Source organism: Odocoileus virginianus, chromosome 23, assembly GCF_023699985.2.
Source record: "Odocoileus virginianus isolate 20LAN1187 ecotype Illinois chromosome 23, Ovbor_1.2, whole genome shotgun sequence".
Classification (NCBI taxonomy): domain Eukaryota; kingdom Metazoa; phylum Chordata; class Mammalia; order Artiodactyla; family Cervidae; genus Odocoileus; species Odocoileus virginianus.
In genome coordinates this window covers 12,403,130-12,418,844 of record NC_069696.1, presented here as the reverse complement: position 1 = coordinate 12,418,844, position 15,715 = coordinate 12,403,130, and the positions used below count along the sequence as shown (strand labels likewise).

Sequence of the window (15,715 nt, the reverse complement as noted above, 5' to 3'; positions counted from 1 at the left end):
TTTAATACCTTGGTATGACTAGTCTCTCCTTACTAGTTTCTTGTTAAATGAAATATGACACACCTGACATATCTCATGTGCTGTATTGTACTTAGTATCTCAGTTGTGTCTGACTCTCTGCGACCCCATGGACCGTAGCCCACCAGGTTCCTCTGTCCATGGGGATTCTCCAGGCAATACTACTGAAGTGGATTGCCATGCCCTCCTCTAGGGAGTCTTCCCAACCCAGGGATCAAAACCAGGTCTCCCACATTGCAGGAGGATTCTTTACTGTTTGAGCTACCAGAAATTTATTTCTATTTTCCATTTGATACTGTTAAATTATGATGTTTATAATTTTGTAAAATTAGTTTTGGTCTGTGCTGCTTTGTTCCATTAAAAAATGATGAATTATGTTTCTCATTAATGTGTTTGTTTTTTTCTCCTTTTTGAAACCTGCTAAGTTTGGAAGACTACTTGACCTGTGTCATCCTATTCATAAGAAATACCAGCTGGCTGTTACTAAACTTTTTGGTCGGTACATGGTTGCCATTGTTGTAGCCTCTGAAAAGGTAGCAAAAGATTGTATTCGATTTCTGAAGGAGGAAAGAGCTGAACCTGAGACATTCCTTGCACTAGATTACCTTGATGTAAGAAATTTGTAATCCTTAGTATTTAGTAGTGATAAAATTCTGTCTTTTAAAGTATGTCTTTATTGCCTGAGACTATGGTAGTAATTTACAAAGTTATTGATTGGATGCCAGTTAGTCATTCAAATGGCTGGTGTAAATATATTGACAGGCAAAGAATAATATCCAGAGAAGGTGATGGCAACCCACTCTGGTACCCTTGCCTGGAAACTCCCATGGGCGTAGGAGCCTGGTAGGCTGCAATCCATGGGGTCGTGAAGAGTCCGACACGACTGAGCGACTTCACTTTCACTTTCATTCACTGGAGAAGGAAATGGCAACCCACTCCAGTATTCTTGCCCGGAGAATCCCAGGGACAGCAGAGCCTGGTGGGCTGCCGTCTGTGGGGTCACACAGAGTCGGACACGACTGAAGTGACTTTGCAGCAGCAGCAGCTGTCTTTCTTGCCTTCATATCATTTCTTCCTAATCTAGTTTTGCCATAATTTACTTTTATGATTTTGAGCACATTGCTCTAGCAGTGTACACTAGCCAGCAATTTATTTTCTCCTATAGCATAGTATGTTGGAGAAGGATGAAACGTATGTTCTGTAGTGAAATGCTAACTCAAAGTTTCAGTTGTAAATGTGTGGTCCAGTAAATATGTGTCAGCTATTGGTGGAGCAAGCTAAATTTTGAGCTTTGAGGTATGTATTGAAAGGTCTTAAGAGTATCTAAGATTTACATAATATTTATATGTGCACACATATTTTGGTTATATATAGGGTTTTTGTTTTATGAAAATGAAACTATACTTGCTGGTTTTCAGTAGCACATTGCAAATAACTTTTGATCTCCTTATCAACCCAGCTTAAATCATGTCAAAGGGGATCTACAAGCTTTCCTGATATTTAAGCCTAAAATGGTTTTCTGAGTTCCATACTATTGTGCCACTCTTTTGAAAGTATATAAATAAGTATTTTCTCCCACTAGATTTTATGATTTTGAGAGCAGGAAGGGTTTCTCAGTCATTGCTTAATTCCAACTAGTTAGTGATAAAATTTAATCTGGAAATTATATCTTCTGACATTTAATGAAGTGTATTTTTAAAAAATATTAAATGAAGCCAGGGGTATTTGTTCATCAGGGTTCTCATCAAACTTTTATTGTGTATAAGTGCATGCTACTCATCCCTTACTGTCATGTTTATATATGATCTGTGAAAAAGAATGTACTGAGTATTTGGTTTATATTTTAATATACCTAATATATATCAAGTATTTTTTAAACCTTTTAGATCAAACCAATCAATGAAAGATTAAGGGAGATTAAAGGCTGTAAAATGGTGATTGATGTCATAAAGACTCAGTTTCCTCAGCTGAAGAAAGTAATTCAGTTTGTGTGTGGAAATGGCCTTGTCTGTGAGACTCTGGAAGAAGCAAGGCATATTGCCTTCGCTGGACCTGAAAGACGGAAAGTAAGAGATTTAAATTGCAGCTTTGGATAATTTAAAGCAGTATTTGTAAGACTAACATATTGCATATTCAAATATTTATATATGCTTTCACATGTTCTCCTATGTGAGGAAGACTAACAACCTAAGATGTTCATGGCTGCAGTAGTTTTTATAATGTTAAGTATTCAAAAAATTAATTTCTCTAATATTTCTCCAAATCAGAAATCATATTTTGGAAGTTAGATTTATTGTAGTGACATCCTAAAGCTGTTAATTTTTTAACTATATATACAATAAATGTCCCTGTTGGATATCAGATTTTCCCTGTATTTACATATATAATACATACATTTCTGAATACCAGGAAAGAATTTAGGTGCTTATTTTACATTCTCGGTTATTCTTCTATAGTTTAATGAAGCTACTAACTGTCCTTTTACACATTCAAGGTTTTAACACATTTGAAGTTATATAGAAATAGCACAGTTGAAATGAGGTTACTAAATATTAGTCTCTCAAATAATTTAGATTTTAAAAATAAAATACTGTTTTCCTCTTAGTTGAAACAGAGTTTGTATTTAATTAAACAGTGTAAAATTATTCAAATTATCTGATATAGTCCTTTTTAAAAAACTACTTTGTGATAACGTAGTGCCTAAGGGCATTAACTATGAAGTAAAACCAGTTAACCAGTTCCCTGATAGCTGGTAAAGAACCTGATAGCTGGTAAAGATACCTGATAGCTGGTAAAGAATCTGCCTGTGATGCAGGAGACCCCAGTCGATTCCTGGGTCAGGAAGATCCCCTGGAGAAGGGATAGTCTCCCCACTCCAGTATTCTTAGGCTTCCGTTGTGGCTCAGCTGGTAAAGAATCGACCTGCAGTGCAGGAGACCTGAGTTTGATCCCTGGGCTGGGAAGTTTCCTGGGTCGGGAAGATCCACAGGAGAAGCAAAAGGCTACCCACTCCAGTATTCTGGCCTAGAGAATTCCATGGACTGTATAGTGCATGGGGTTGCAAGGAGTCGGACATGACTGAGCGACTTGCAAAAAAAAAAGGCCAGTGATACGACTTAGTAATTAATTATGTTAATTTAGGCAAGTTTCTAAACCTTTTAGTTTGTTCATCTAAAGTGGCAGAAATAACAGTACTTATTTCATAGAGTTATAGGATTAAATAAGTAATAACATGCAAAATGCTTTTATAGTGCCCAGGAAATAGCTCTCAAAAAAGTGATAGTCATTTTGTATTTACTAGTCAGTTTACACATTTGATGTGAAATGTCCAGAATCACAAATTAACACAACGCAGGCTATTCTTATGAAAGATAGGAATTTCCAGCATTAAATGTATTGACTTGTCTTATATGATTAACTTCTCATACACTTTAGTAGTTGTAGCTATAATAATATTAATGTGATCTCTGTCATTGATTTCTCTATATTAAGTTTAAGCAGGTGTAATAAGTGAGCTACTAAGATATCTTCCTTACTTTGCTACCTTATTAACTATACTAAAGTTGACTTTTGTGTATTTGTAAAATTGGTTTTTGAAGATTTGTGTGGTGAATTTAAAGAAGTCACATAAAGATAAGACTGTGTTTAACTCTTCCTTCGTTCACCATGTATTTATAGTTTATATTCTTGTTCATAGTAATATGCCTTACCCCTTTAAGCTATATTTTGTTCTTTTTGTTATTTCAAAGTTTTAATCAGCTTTATATATCATATTTTTATCTTGAAGTATATTCCAGGGACTCTTCTTCCCATTATTTTTATTCCACTTGAAGAATATTCTCTGTGTTTTAGGATGCAGGAGACATTTGGATAGATGTCATATTTTCACAGAAATCATCTCAGGTTTATAATTTGTGCTTTTTGTTTTCCATGGACTTGATGTCTTTCCATTGACTTGATAATGTGGTTTAAAATTTTCTTTGTTCAAACATTGCAAGTTACATCACAAAATTATATTTTTGTTAGTTTATAAACTACATATAGTATATGTAAACTATATAATAATATAAATTACAGTGATTTTGCTAGCTGTAGTTTAGTCATTAAGATATTTATAACTCAATCTTAAAATATTTTAAAAATTTATGGAACAGGATTTTAAAATCTAGAGTCTCTTTCAATACATGTGATTATTTCCTCCATTTCCCTTAAGCAAAGAAACAACAATCATTTGCTTCCTTTTCCCATAGACTGGATGGTTATTTCTCTAAATCATATATAGAAATGTCTGTTTATGCTTTGGGCTTCCCTAACAGCTCAGTTGGTAAAGAATCTGCCTGCAATGCAGGAGACCCCAGTTTGATTCCTGGGTTAGGAAAATCCACTGGAGAAGGGATAGGCTACCCACTCCAGTATTCTTGGACTTCCTTTGTGGCTCAGCTGGTAAAGAATCTGCCTGCAGTGCAGGAGACCTGGGTTCAATCCCTGGGTCGGGAAGATCCACTGGAGAAGGGAAAGGCTATCCACTCCAGTATTCTGGCCTAGAGAATTCCATGGACTACAGTCCATGAGGTCGCAAAGAGTCAGACACAACTGAGTGAGTTTCACTTTCATTTATGCTTTACCCTTCTAATATGATGTAGCAAAAAGCAGACCCAGAAAAATGTCATTAACTAACTGGTAATCTGTGAAAACATCATTTTTCCAAAAATTAAATACATTAAACAAGAGAGAATAAAAATGCAGGGTACAGTAGGTTGAAAAAACTGGGCATCATCTGGAATAAAATATGGTTGAATCTATACTTTATACCTTGTATCAGTATATTCCTGGATTAGAACTGTAGATGTTAAAAAATAAAACTGTTAAGGTACCAAGAGAAACTATGGGAAAATTTTTTCTTAATCTCAGAGATAGTAAGCCCTTTCCAATATGACCAAAAATAAAAAAAGCCAACCCCAAGGCTAAAAACGTGGGTGAAAAGTGAAAGTGTTAGTCACTTAGTCATATCCAACTCTTTTTGACCCCATGGACTGTAGCCTGCCAGGCTCCTGTCCATGGCATTCTCCTGGGAAGAATACTGGAGTGGTTAGCCATTATTAATGGCTATGGGTAAATTTACATAAGCATAAACATTTCTGCATAGAAGAGACCATTATAAGCAAAATCAAAAGACATAGCAAACCAGAGAAAATATTTTCTACTCAAAAAAGAAAATTTGCTACAAATCAATCAGGTAAAGAACAGAAATAAAATTGAAAAATAGACAAAGGAGAGGAGCAAACTTAGGTTCATAAAAGGAAATATAATTGCTATTAAATATGAAAACTCACCTTCACTTAAAATATGGGAAATTCCCATTAAAACTACACCGAAATACTGTTTTCACTTGTTAAATTGATCAACATCAAAGTTTGGTAACACTTTATGGGGAAAGAGACCCTTGGGTTCACTGCTCTAGGCATGTAAATTTGTGCCATCTCTGAAGGGCAAGTCTAGCAGTTGTACTTCTTCAGAACTTTACATACACATAAACTCATATATGTATAAAATGATATACATACAAGATTTAGTTATTGAACCATTGTCTGTAGCAAGAAATTTGGAAACAATTTGCTTAAGACTGTTCAGTAAAATTATAATGCACTTATAAAATGGGACACTATATATAGTATTAAATAGAGGGAATTAAACTCTTTATGTACAAGTGTCAGAAAATCTCCAAGATGTCAGTTCAGTTCATTTGCTCTGTTGTGTCTGACTCTTTGCGACCCCATGGACTGCAGCATGCCAGGCCTCCCTGTCCATCACTAACTCCCAGGGTTTGCTCAAACTCATGTCCATTGAGTCGATGATGCCATCCAGCCATCTCATCCTCTCTGTCCCCTTCTCCTCCTGCCTTCAATCTTTCCCAGTATCAGGGTCTTTTCAGATGAGTCAGTTCTTCACATCAGGTGGCCAAAGTATTGGAGCTTCAGTATCAGTCCTTCCAATGAATATTTAGGACTGATTTCCTTTAGGATGGACTGGTTGGATCTCCTTGCTGTCTAAGAGACTCTCAAGAGTCTTCTCCAACACCACAGTTAAAAAGCATCAATTCTTCAGCAATCTGCTTTCTTTATAGTCCAGCTCTTAAATCTGTACATGACTACTCCAAGATATAGTCAGTTTTAAAATAGTAGTAAGTAGACTTGTGTTTATTATGTTACCATTTGTGTAAAACATGAGGAAAGGAGATGTGTATTTGTTTATGCAAAAATATTTCTGGAAGAATACGTAAGAAATTGACAGCGTTGATTATCTCTGGGGAGGGTAACTGGATGGTGTGGGCTAGCAGTGCCAGGGGAATTTTTTACTCTGTGCCCTGTATCTTTTGGAGTTTGAACTATGTGAATATCTTACCCATTCAAAAATAAAATGAAATCTTAAAGTATATTATTTTCCATACCTGTGAAAGACAGCTTAAAAATACGTATAGCCTGTATAACACAAAAGTTGTAGAGGATCTGCTTTAGCAGCTTATAACACTGAAACAGAATTTCTTCAAACAGTTGAATTTGGTTCAGTGGAATGATCAGATATACCTCAGAATAAATTTTTAATGCCAAGAAATCCTCCTTTTCCTAAGCTGGGCTCTCTGGAACGTTTATTTAATGCTACTAATATTTAAAAATTCCTCCAACTCCTTATTTTATATGAGATCCCAGTTGTACCATCCAAGGTATTTTTTTTGGGAATGCAACCCCCCAAATAGGCATAGGATTACTGCACTGAGCAACCATTGTAAACTATAAATTAAGGAATTTGCAGGCTAGAAATAGAAATTGTAATCCTTCCGGAATAGCTTTGACTGTCAATCAAATGAAAATAGGTTATTTGATACTAAGTTTACTTTTTAAGTAAACATTTTAATAAACCTAGAAACTATTTTTAAAAGCCCTATAATTTTATGAATTGCTGCCTATTTCATTTTTAGAATTAAAGGAGGTCTATAACATGGTGATTGTTAAGAGCATGGACATAGATGTTTGATCAACTTTTGATTTAGGGATTTTAGTCCCTGTCTTAAAGAGACGAGAATACCAGACCTCCTTACCTGTCTCCTGAAAAACCTGTATGCACGTCAAGAAGCAACAGTTAAAACCTTACGTGGGGGAAAAAAAAAAACAAACTTTACGTGGAACAACTGACTGGTTCAGTTGTGGGAAAGGAGTATGTTGAGGCTGTATATTGTCACTCTGTTTATTTAGCTTTGTACAGAGTACATCATGTGAAATGCCAGGCTGGATGAACCATAAGCTGGAATCAAGATTGCCAGGAGAAATATCAACTTCAGATTTGCAGATGATACCACTCCGATAGCAGAAAGTGAAGAGGAACTGAAGAGCCTCTTGATGAAAGTGAAAGAGGAGAGTAAAAAAGCTGGCTTAAAACTCAGCATTCAAAAAACGAAGATCATGGCATCAGTCCCATCACATGGCAGAAAGAAGGGAAAAAGTAGAAGCAGTGACAGATTCTATTTTCCTGAGCTCCAAAGTCACTGTGGATAGTGACTGCAGTCATGAAATTAAAAGACTTGCTCCTTGGAAGGAAAGCTATGACAAACCTAGACAGAATATTGAAAAGCAGAGATGTCACTTTGCTGACAAAGGTCCATATACTGTGGGTTTGAGTGAAAGTGAAAGTTGCTCAGTCATATCCAACTCTTTGCAACCCCATGGAATAGTCCATGAAATTCTCTAGGTCACAGTACTGGACTGGGTAGCCTTTCCCTTCTCCAGGGCAACTTCCCAACACAGGGATCAAACCCAGGTCTCCCACATTGCAGGCAGATTCTTTACCAGCTGAGCCACCAGGTAAGCCCAAGAATACTGGAGTAGGTAGCCTATCCCTTCTCCAGCAGATCTTCCTGACCCAGGAATTGAACTGGGGTCTCCTGCATTGCAGATGGATTCTTTACCAGCTGAGCTACCAAGGAATGGATGTGAGAGTTGGACCATAAAGAAGACTGAGCACCGAAGAATTGATGCTTTCTAATTGTGCTAGAGTTGGCTTAAAGCTCAACATTCAGAAAACTAAGATGATGGCATCTGGTCCCATCACCTCATGGCAAATAGATGGGGAGACAGCGGAAACAGTGTCAGACTTTGTTTTTTTGGGCTCCAAAATCACTGCAGATGGTGACTGCAGCCATGAAGTTAAAAGACGCTCACTCCTTGGAAGGAAAGTTATGGCCAACCTAGATAGCATATAAAAAAGCAGAGACATTACTTTGCCACCAAAGGTCCATCTGGTCAAGGCTGTGATTTTTCCAGTGGTCATATATGGATGTGAGAGTTGGACTGTGAAGAAAGCTGAGCACCGAAAAATTGATGCTTTTGAACTGTGGTGTTGGAGAAGACTCTTGAGAGTCCCTTGGACTGCAAGGAGATCCAACCAGTCCATCCTGAAGGAGATCAGTCCTGGGTGTTCATTGGAAGGACTGATGCTGAAGCTGAAACTCCAGTACTTTGGCCACCTCATGCGAAGAGTTGACTCATTGGAAAAGACCCTGATGCTGGGAGGAATTGGGGGCAGGAGGAGAAGGGGATGACAGAGGATGAGATGGTTGGATGGCATCACCGACTCGACGGGCATGAGTTTGAGTAAACTCAGGGAGTTGGTGATGGACAGGGAGGCCCGGCGTGCTGCGATTCATGGGGTCACAAAGAATTGGACACGACTGAGCTGAATTGTACTAGAGAAGACTTTTGAGAGTCCCTTGGACAGCAAGGAGATCAAACCAGTCAATCCTAAAGGAAATGGACCCTGAATATTCTTTGGAAAGACTGATGCTGAAGTTGAAGCTCCAGTACTTCGGCCATGTGACGTGAAGATCCGACTCACTGGAAAAGACCTTGATGCTGGGAAAGATTGAAGGCAAAATAAGAGGGCAGCAGAGGATGAGATGGTTAGCTAGCATCACTGACTCTATGGACATGAATTTGAGCAAACTCCAAGAGATAGTGAAGGACAGAAAAGCATAGTGAAGGACAGAAAAGCCTGGAGTGCTGCAGTCCATGGGGTGGCAAAGAGTTGGACATGACTTCGCAACTAAACAACAACAGATGGCTTTAGGCAAGCTTCTTTATATCTGTAAGCCCCAGTCTATAAGATGGAAGTCATATTTACCCATGGGGTGCAAACAGAATTGAATAGCATATATGCATTATGTCAAGCACAATATGATAAATAGTTACAGTAATGACAGCAGCAGCCAACAAAGTAATAAAGTAAAAAGAATCTCAGAAAATTGTGAGTACTCTGCCCTAAGAGGAGAAGTTGACTTGGCCAAGTGTGATGCCTGGAAAGAGAGAGCTGGCATAGAACAGCAGCATGTGTCTTATGACAGATTCTTAGTTCAAAGTTCTTGATACACTTCTCTCTCTTCTTGACAAGCCAGCCCACGGATTTTTGTGTGTGTGTCACATTTGACTTTTACACATTCAAAAAACAAGTTAATAAATGTTCAGTTTGGAAAATAGAGCTCAAAAAGGAAAATTGGGACTTCCCTTGTGGTCCAGTGGTTAAGACTCCACACTTCCAGTGCAGGGGACATGGGTTCAATCCCTGGTGGGGAACTGAGATCCCACATGCCACGTGGTGGACCCCCCCAAATAAGACCCCCCCCAAATAAAGGAATATGAAAACCATCCCTTACATGTTCTATAGAGTAGAGTTGCTAGATCAAATATTTGGACATAAATTTAAAAGTTACTTGTTGTTTATCGGAAATTCAGATTTAACTGGACATCCTGTATTCCTCTTTGCTAAGTCTGGCAACCATACTCTTGAAAGATCTAGTGAGTGTTGTGGTATATATGTCAGGTATTTGATAGTCAGCTATATTACTCTTAACCTTTATAGGTGTTGATATATGTATAATTGGGTCTTTACCATGAGATCAAGTATGTATTTACTACATTTTTTAATGATATCACATCTATATTTTAATTTTAATCTAGAATTAACTTTAATATGTATTATTAGATGTAGATATTAGCTTTTCCCCCCGTAAATGGGTGATTATCCCAATATATTGAATAATTTTTATTTTTCTACTTTTTGATTGAATTTATTGACTTCTCATCATAGTCTAAATTATTTATACTTTTGTTTTTTATCTATTTAATTTGTTATCTCTTATTTGTAGCTGTCTTATTGTATATTTATATTTAGTATAATAATTTTATTTTAACCTATAAAAGAATTTCTTTTAGGAAATAGTCAAGATATACATTATCAGTAGGTAAAACGTTAGCCCACAGACAATGTCAAATTATGTATAAACCTAAACTCATGTTCTTTCTAAATCTTGATCTCCATTCTTAGTACCATTCTTCTAACCAGATAAAATTCTGGTTTTTACTCATGGATCGCCTTATAACCTCTGCAGTTGCTTTTATAATTATAACCTCTGCAGTATACTTTTATAATTATACCACCTAAATATATCTCAAAATCTTTTCCCCTTTCTTCACCCTAAATATTATTGGCTGCTTTCATACCATCACCTCTGGCTTCACGTGGACCAGTCAGTCCATTTTTCATATAGTTGCCAGAGTGGTCTGTTTAAAGTTCACATCTCACCGTCTCTCTCGTTTGCTGTCAGACAGTGCTAATCTCCAGCCCCTCCATACACCCCATCAGTCCTCAGCCATTTTTGATCCACATTCTTCCTGTGATGACATACAAAGAGGTCTGATCTGCCCTGTCTAGCAGCCTCACTCTTTCCTTTCTTTCCCGAAATACAGACACAATAGCTAGAGCTCTAGGAGTCATCTTGGACTACAGGATGACTGAAGGTTGTCAAATAAGAGACAGTTGACACATCACTAGTGACATACAGTGTGAGTGTAAAAGTAAACTTTATTGAGAACAACCAAAAGGCGGAGGAACAGTGGAGCCTGTGTAGTCAGCTTCCATTCTGTATAGGTGTGCTTTGCCAGGCAGAAATGGCATGAGCTAAAAGGCTTCAGCAATACGTGAACCGTGAACTTCCAGATGTTCAAGCTGGTTTTAGAAAAGGCAGAGGAACCAAAGATCAAATTGCCAACATCCGCTGGATCATCAAAAAAGCAAGAGAGTTCCAGAAAAACATCTATTTCTGCTTTATTGACTATGCCAAAACCTTTGACTGTATGGATCACAATAAACTGGAGAATTCTTCAAGAGATGGGAATACCAGACCACCTGACCTGCCTCTTGAGAAACCTATATGCAGGTGAGGAAGCAACAGTTAGAACTGGACATGGAACAACAGACTGGTTCCAAATAGGGAAAGGAGTATGTCAAGGCTGTATATTGTCACCCTGCTTATTTAACTTATATGCAGACTACATCATGAGAAACGCTGGGCTGGAAGAAGTACAAGCTGGAATCAAGATTGCTGGGAGATATATCAATAACCTCAGATATGCAGATGACACCACTCTTATAGCAGAAAGTGAAAAACTAAAAAGCCTCTTGATGAAAGTGAAAGAGGAGAGTGAAAAAGTTGGCTTAAAGCTCAACATTCAGAAAACTAAGATGATGGCATCTGGTCCCATCACTTCATGGCAAATAGATGGGGAAACAGCAGGAACAGTGTCAGACTTTATTTTGGGGGGCTCCAAAATCACTGCAGATGGTGACTGCAGCCATGAAGTTAAAAGACGCTCGCTCCTTGGAAGGAAAGTTATGACCAACCTAGATAGCATATAAAAAAGCAGAGACATTACTTTGCCAACAAAGGTCCGTCTAGTCAAGGCTATAGTTTTTCCAGTAGTCATATATGGATGTGAGAGTTGCACTATGAAGAAAGCTGAGCACTGAAGAATTGATGCTTTTGAACTGTGGTGTTGGATAAGACTCTTGAGAGTCCCTTGGACTGCAAGGAGATCCAACCAGTCCTTCCTAAATGAGATCAGTCCTAGGTGTTCACTGGAAGGACTGATGCTGAAGCTGAAACTCCAGTACTTTGGCCACCTCATGCGAAGAGTTGACTCGTTGGGAAAGACCCTGATGCTGGGAGGGATTGGGGGCAGGAGGAGAAGGGGATGACAGAGGATGAGATGGTTGGATGGCATCACCGACTCGATGGATGTGAGTTTGAGTAAACTCAGGGAGTTGGTGATGGACAGGGAGGCCTGGCATGCTGCGATTCATGGGGTCACAAAGAGTCGGACACAACTGAGTAACTGAACTGAACTGAAAAGTGTGCCAGGAGAGGGAAGCTTTTATGGAGAGGTCAGAGGAGTAAGGTGATCATGTAACTGCTGGCTTCCTAGTCAGGGAAACTTCCTTCTGGACCAGAAACCACCTACAGAAGTTCAGTTTCCATGCCATTTCTGTTGGTATCTGGTAGAGATCTAGTGTCCTTCCTGAGTTCGGACCTGATGAGGAAACTCATTGCCAAGGTAACAGCTGGGAGGGAAGGAAGCCCCCAAGGCCTTCCAGAAAATAAAATGCCGGTCTCCTCTGAGGGGTAATCCAAGTAAAATACTAAGGGTGGTAGAGCGGTATTACAGGAGTGTGGGTTAACTATGCAACCACCATACATACAATGGAATGTTTACCTCTGTAATTGCAAAAGAGAAATAAACTAAGTTTTCTGTTAAATTTAATTAATCTAATTCTAGCTCATACCTATGATAAGACACAGTGAAAACCTTCATCGCCTCTGGAAGCCTTCTGCAAACCTTCCAGGCTGAGTTGGAACACCCCAGTTTTATGCTTCCAGATTACTCTGTTTCTGTTGTCTCATACTTTACATTGCAACGATACCTTTATATGTTTCTTTTCCTTACTAGAATGACTCATGAGGGTCAGTGCCATATTGGACTCTGTTTTGGTCACTCCAGTCCCCAGTATAGAATGTTTCAAACACAGCAGTCACACAGAGTGTCTGAATCTAGGAATGAATGAGGCTCCTGTTGGCTTTTTTTTTCTTAGTTAGTTTACATTACATGGCTTTAGTCCTCCACAGACTGTCTGCTCTGCTTTGACTAATTAATTAGAAACATTTTAAAAACACTGAGAATTGCTTTCATTTGTTCCATAAAGCAAAACTAAATTTCAAGCCGTTTTATACATTTGACTCAGTTAAAATTTGGGGTCCAATTTCATATTCATTTTAGAGTACATGATATTTTTGATATTCTAAAGTAACTAAGGCTGTTTTCTAATAATGTCTTTGACATGTGATGTCAGAGTCTTTAAAATACAGTATTATATAAAAAAATACAGTATTATATGATGCAAAGTATGAGATATTAAATACAAATACTCTTGGTTTTTTTTCTTCTCAATACTGAATATGTTTGGAACTAACATAATTTTATTTTGAACTTTTTATATTGCTGTTCATTTGTGCCTGAAATACAAAACAGAGTTTGTTGGCTGGTGTCCCTCATAAGCTAGTTGTCTTATTAATAGAGTTCAGTAAATAGTTTTTCATAACTACATATTCTTAGCTGTATAAGTTGTTGTGTTATATTCTGTTTTTATCTTTTTCATGTACCTTTCTCCAAGGTAAAATATTTTTAATTTTACAGACAGTAGCTCTTGATGGAACATTATTTTTAAAATCTGGAGTGATCTCTGGAGGGTCAAGTGACTTAAAATCCAAGGCTAGATGCTGGGATGAGAAAGAGTTAAAGAATTTAAGAGACAGGAGGACCCAACTAATCCAAGAATTAAAGGTAAATCCATGTTGTAAAAATTGTAGAATACTAAGTAGAGTAATTGTGTTTTTGAGCTAATTTCTTAGGTAATGAAAGTACCATGCCTTTAGTTTAAAGAAGTCAAATTATGCAGAATGGATTAAAGTAAAAAATAAAAGCCTTTCCCTTGCCCATCCTTATATCTCAGTGGTATTTGTTACACATAGTTTGATGCATATACTCCAAAAATTTTCTCTGTATATGCAAGTCTATGTATTATTTTCCTGATTTGTTTTATAATAGACTTTTGCTATTGATTGTGTTTGCAACAAACTTTTTACTTAGTATCACAACATGGACAATGTTTTCATTTAACGTATAGAGAGCTACTTTGTTTTTTAATGAGTCCTTCCTGCTATTTTACTATATAGATTTTAACCAGTGTCACTTTGGTTTTTGTTATTACAAATGAGGCAGCATTCAACTTCCTTTGGAAAGAGAAAGTAACGCAGTGCCTGAGAGTATAAATCCTATAGCCACACTGTCTGAGTTTGAATCCTGACTTGCCCACTTACCAGCAGTATGACCTTGGGCAAGTTCCCTATCCCCTTCATACCTTGAACCTTTTAAGAGTTACTTTGAAGATTAAATCAGCTATTCGAGATAAAATGCTTAATGCTTGACAAAAATATAAGTACTATATAAATATTTGTTGTTATTATACCTTTACTTACATCTCTAAGATGATTTCCTACATGTGGGATTTCTGGATCTGAGGATGTGTGTATTTAAAAAGTTGATAGATGGTGCTAAATTCCCATTGAAAGAAAACCTGTAGTAGAGTGTATATGTCCCTAGATTGCAACACTAGATACTAGCAAATATTTTAATTTTTGCCAATCTGGTAACGAAAAAAATGTAATCTAATTGTTTGAATATGCATTTCTTTAACTGAAGTTGAGCATTTACTCATATATTTATTATTTATTTACTTTTGTATTAATTTTTCTTCTGCGAACTTATTATTAGGCTATTTGTCTTATTAGCTACTTTAAGAATTATTTGTATAATAAGCGAATTGCTTCTTAGCAAGTATGTTGTAAATATTCTTTATATTCAGCTTTTTTTGTTGGCTATATTGAAGTATAATGTATATACAATAACAGTCACCAATTTTAAGTGTACGGTTTGGTAAGTTTTAACAAGTGTATGTATTTACCACCAAAATCCTGGTATATAACATTTCCATAACACCCCCCCCCCCCCCCCCCCCGCGCACACAATTCCTTTGGGCTCCTTTGTAGTCATTCCCTTCCCCTGGACTCTCTAGGACCTCTGGACCTGGCAGCTCAGTCTGCTTTCTGTTACTGTACCTTTTTCTTGCTTAGAGTTTCATATAAATGGAATAATCATACAGTAGTAGTCTTCTGTTTTATGCTTTCTTCATTTAACCTAATGCTTTTGAAATTCAGGTTGTGTGTATCGAAAGTTTATTTTTACTATTAAATATCTGTTTGACATTTAACTTTGTTTTGTCACACACATATTTTTAATCTTTATGTAACCAAATTTATTAATCTTTTATAACTTCTGGATTTCAATGTCATGCTCAGGAAGACATTATTCTTTCTGAAAATGACAAAAGAAATTCAGTAATGCTTCCACCCAAAGTATCATTTATTTGAATATTATAATCCCACACACAAATTTGCTTGAAATGTAAACTTTAACAGATACTAAATCAGGATAATGCTTTTAGATTATTTATTTATTTTTCCTATTTAGCTTTCTTCTTTTGTTTATACAAATGATCAATTTTTGATTCAAGGAGGTATTCTGGCAAAGTTACTCAGCTAATTTTAATCTTTTTCTATAAATATGAGACCACAAACTATGCTTTGATATAAGGTATACAAAAATTAAACTTTTAAAGACTTTACAAATTTAGGCCTAGGCACGAGGGGAGTTTAAGGAAGGTAGCAGCTTGAATGAATCTGGTTTCCTGTCCATGTTTA

The 15,715-nt window shown here is 37.0% G+C and overlaps 1 protein-coding gene across 1 annotated transcript in view; it reads left to right on the top strand.

Annotated features, from left to right (window-relative positions):
• The window catches only part of SMC1B (structural maintenance of chromosomes 1B), a 76,046-nt gene that overhangs the window by 20,265 nt on the left and 40,066 nt on the right, over positions 1-15,715 (top strand). Inside the window, exons 10-12 of the mRNA XM_020888288.2 lie at positions 444-629; positions 1,905-2,084; positions 13,593-13,739. Of these exons, the coding sequence (XP_020743947.1) occupies positions 444-629; positions 1,905-2,084; positions 13,593-13,739 (513 nt within the window). The remainder of the gene's footprint in view (positions 1-443; positions 630-1,904; positions 2,085-13,592; positions 13,740-15,715) is intronic.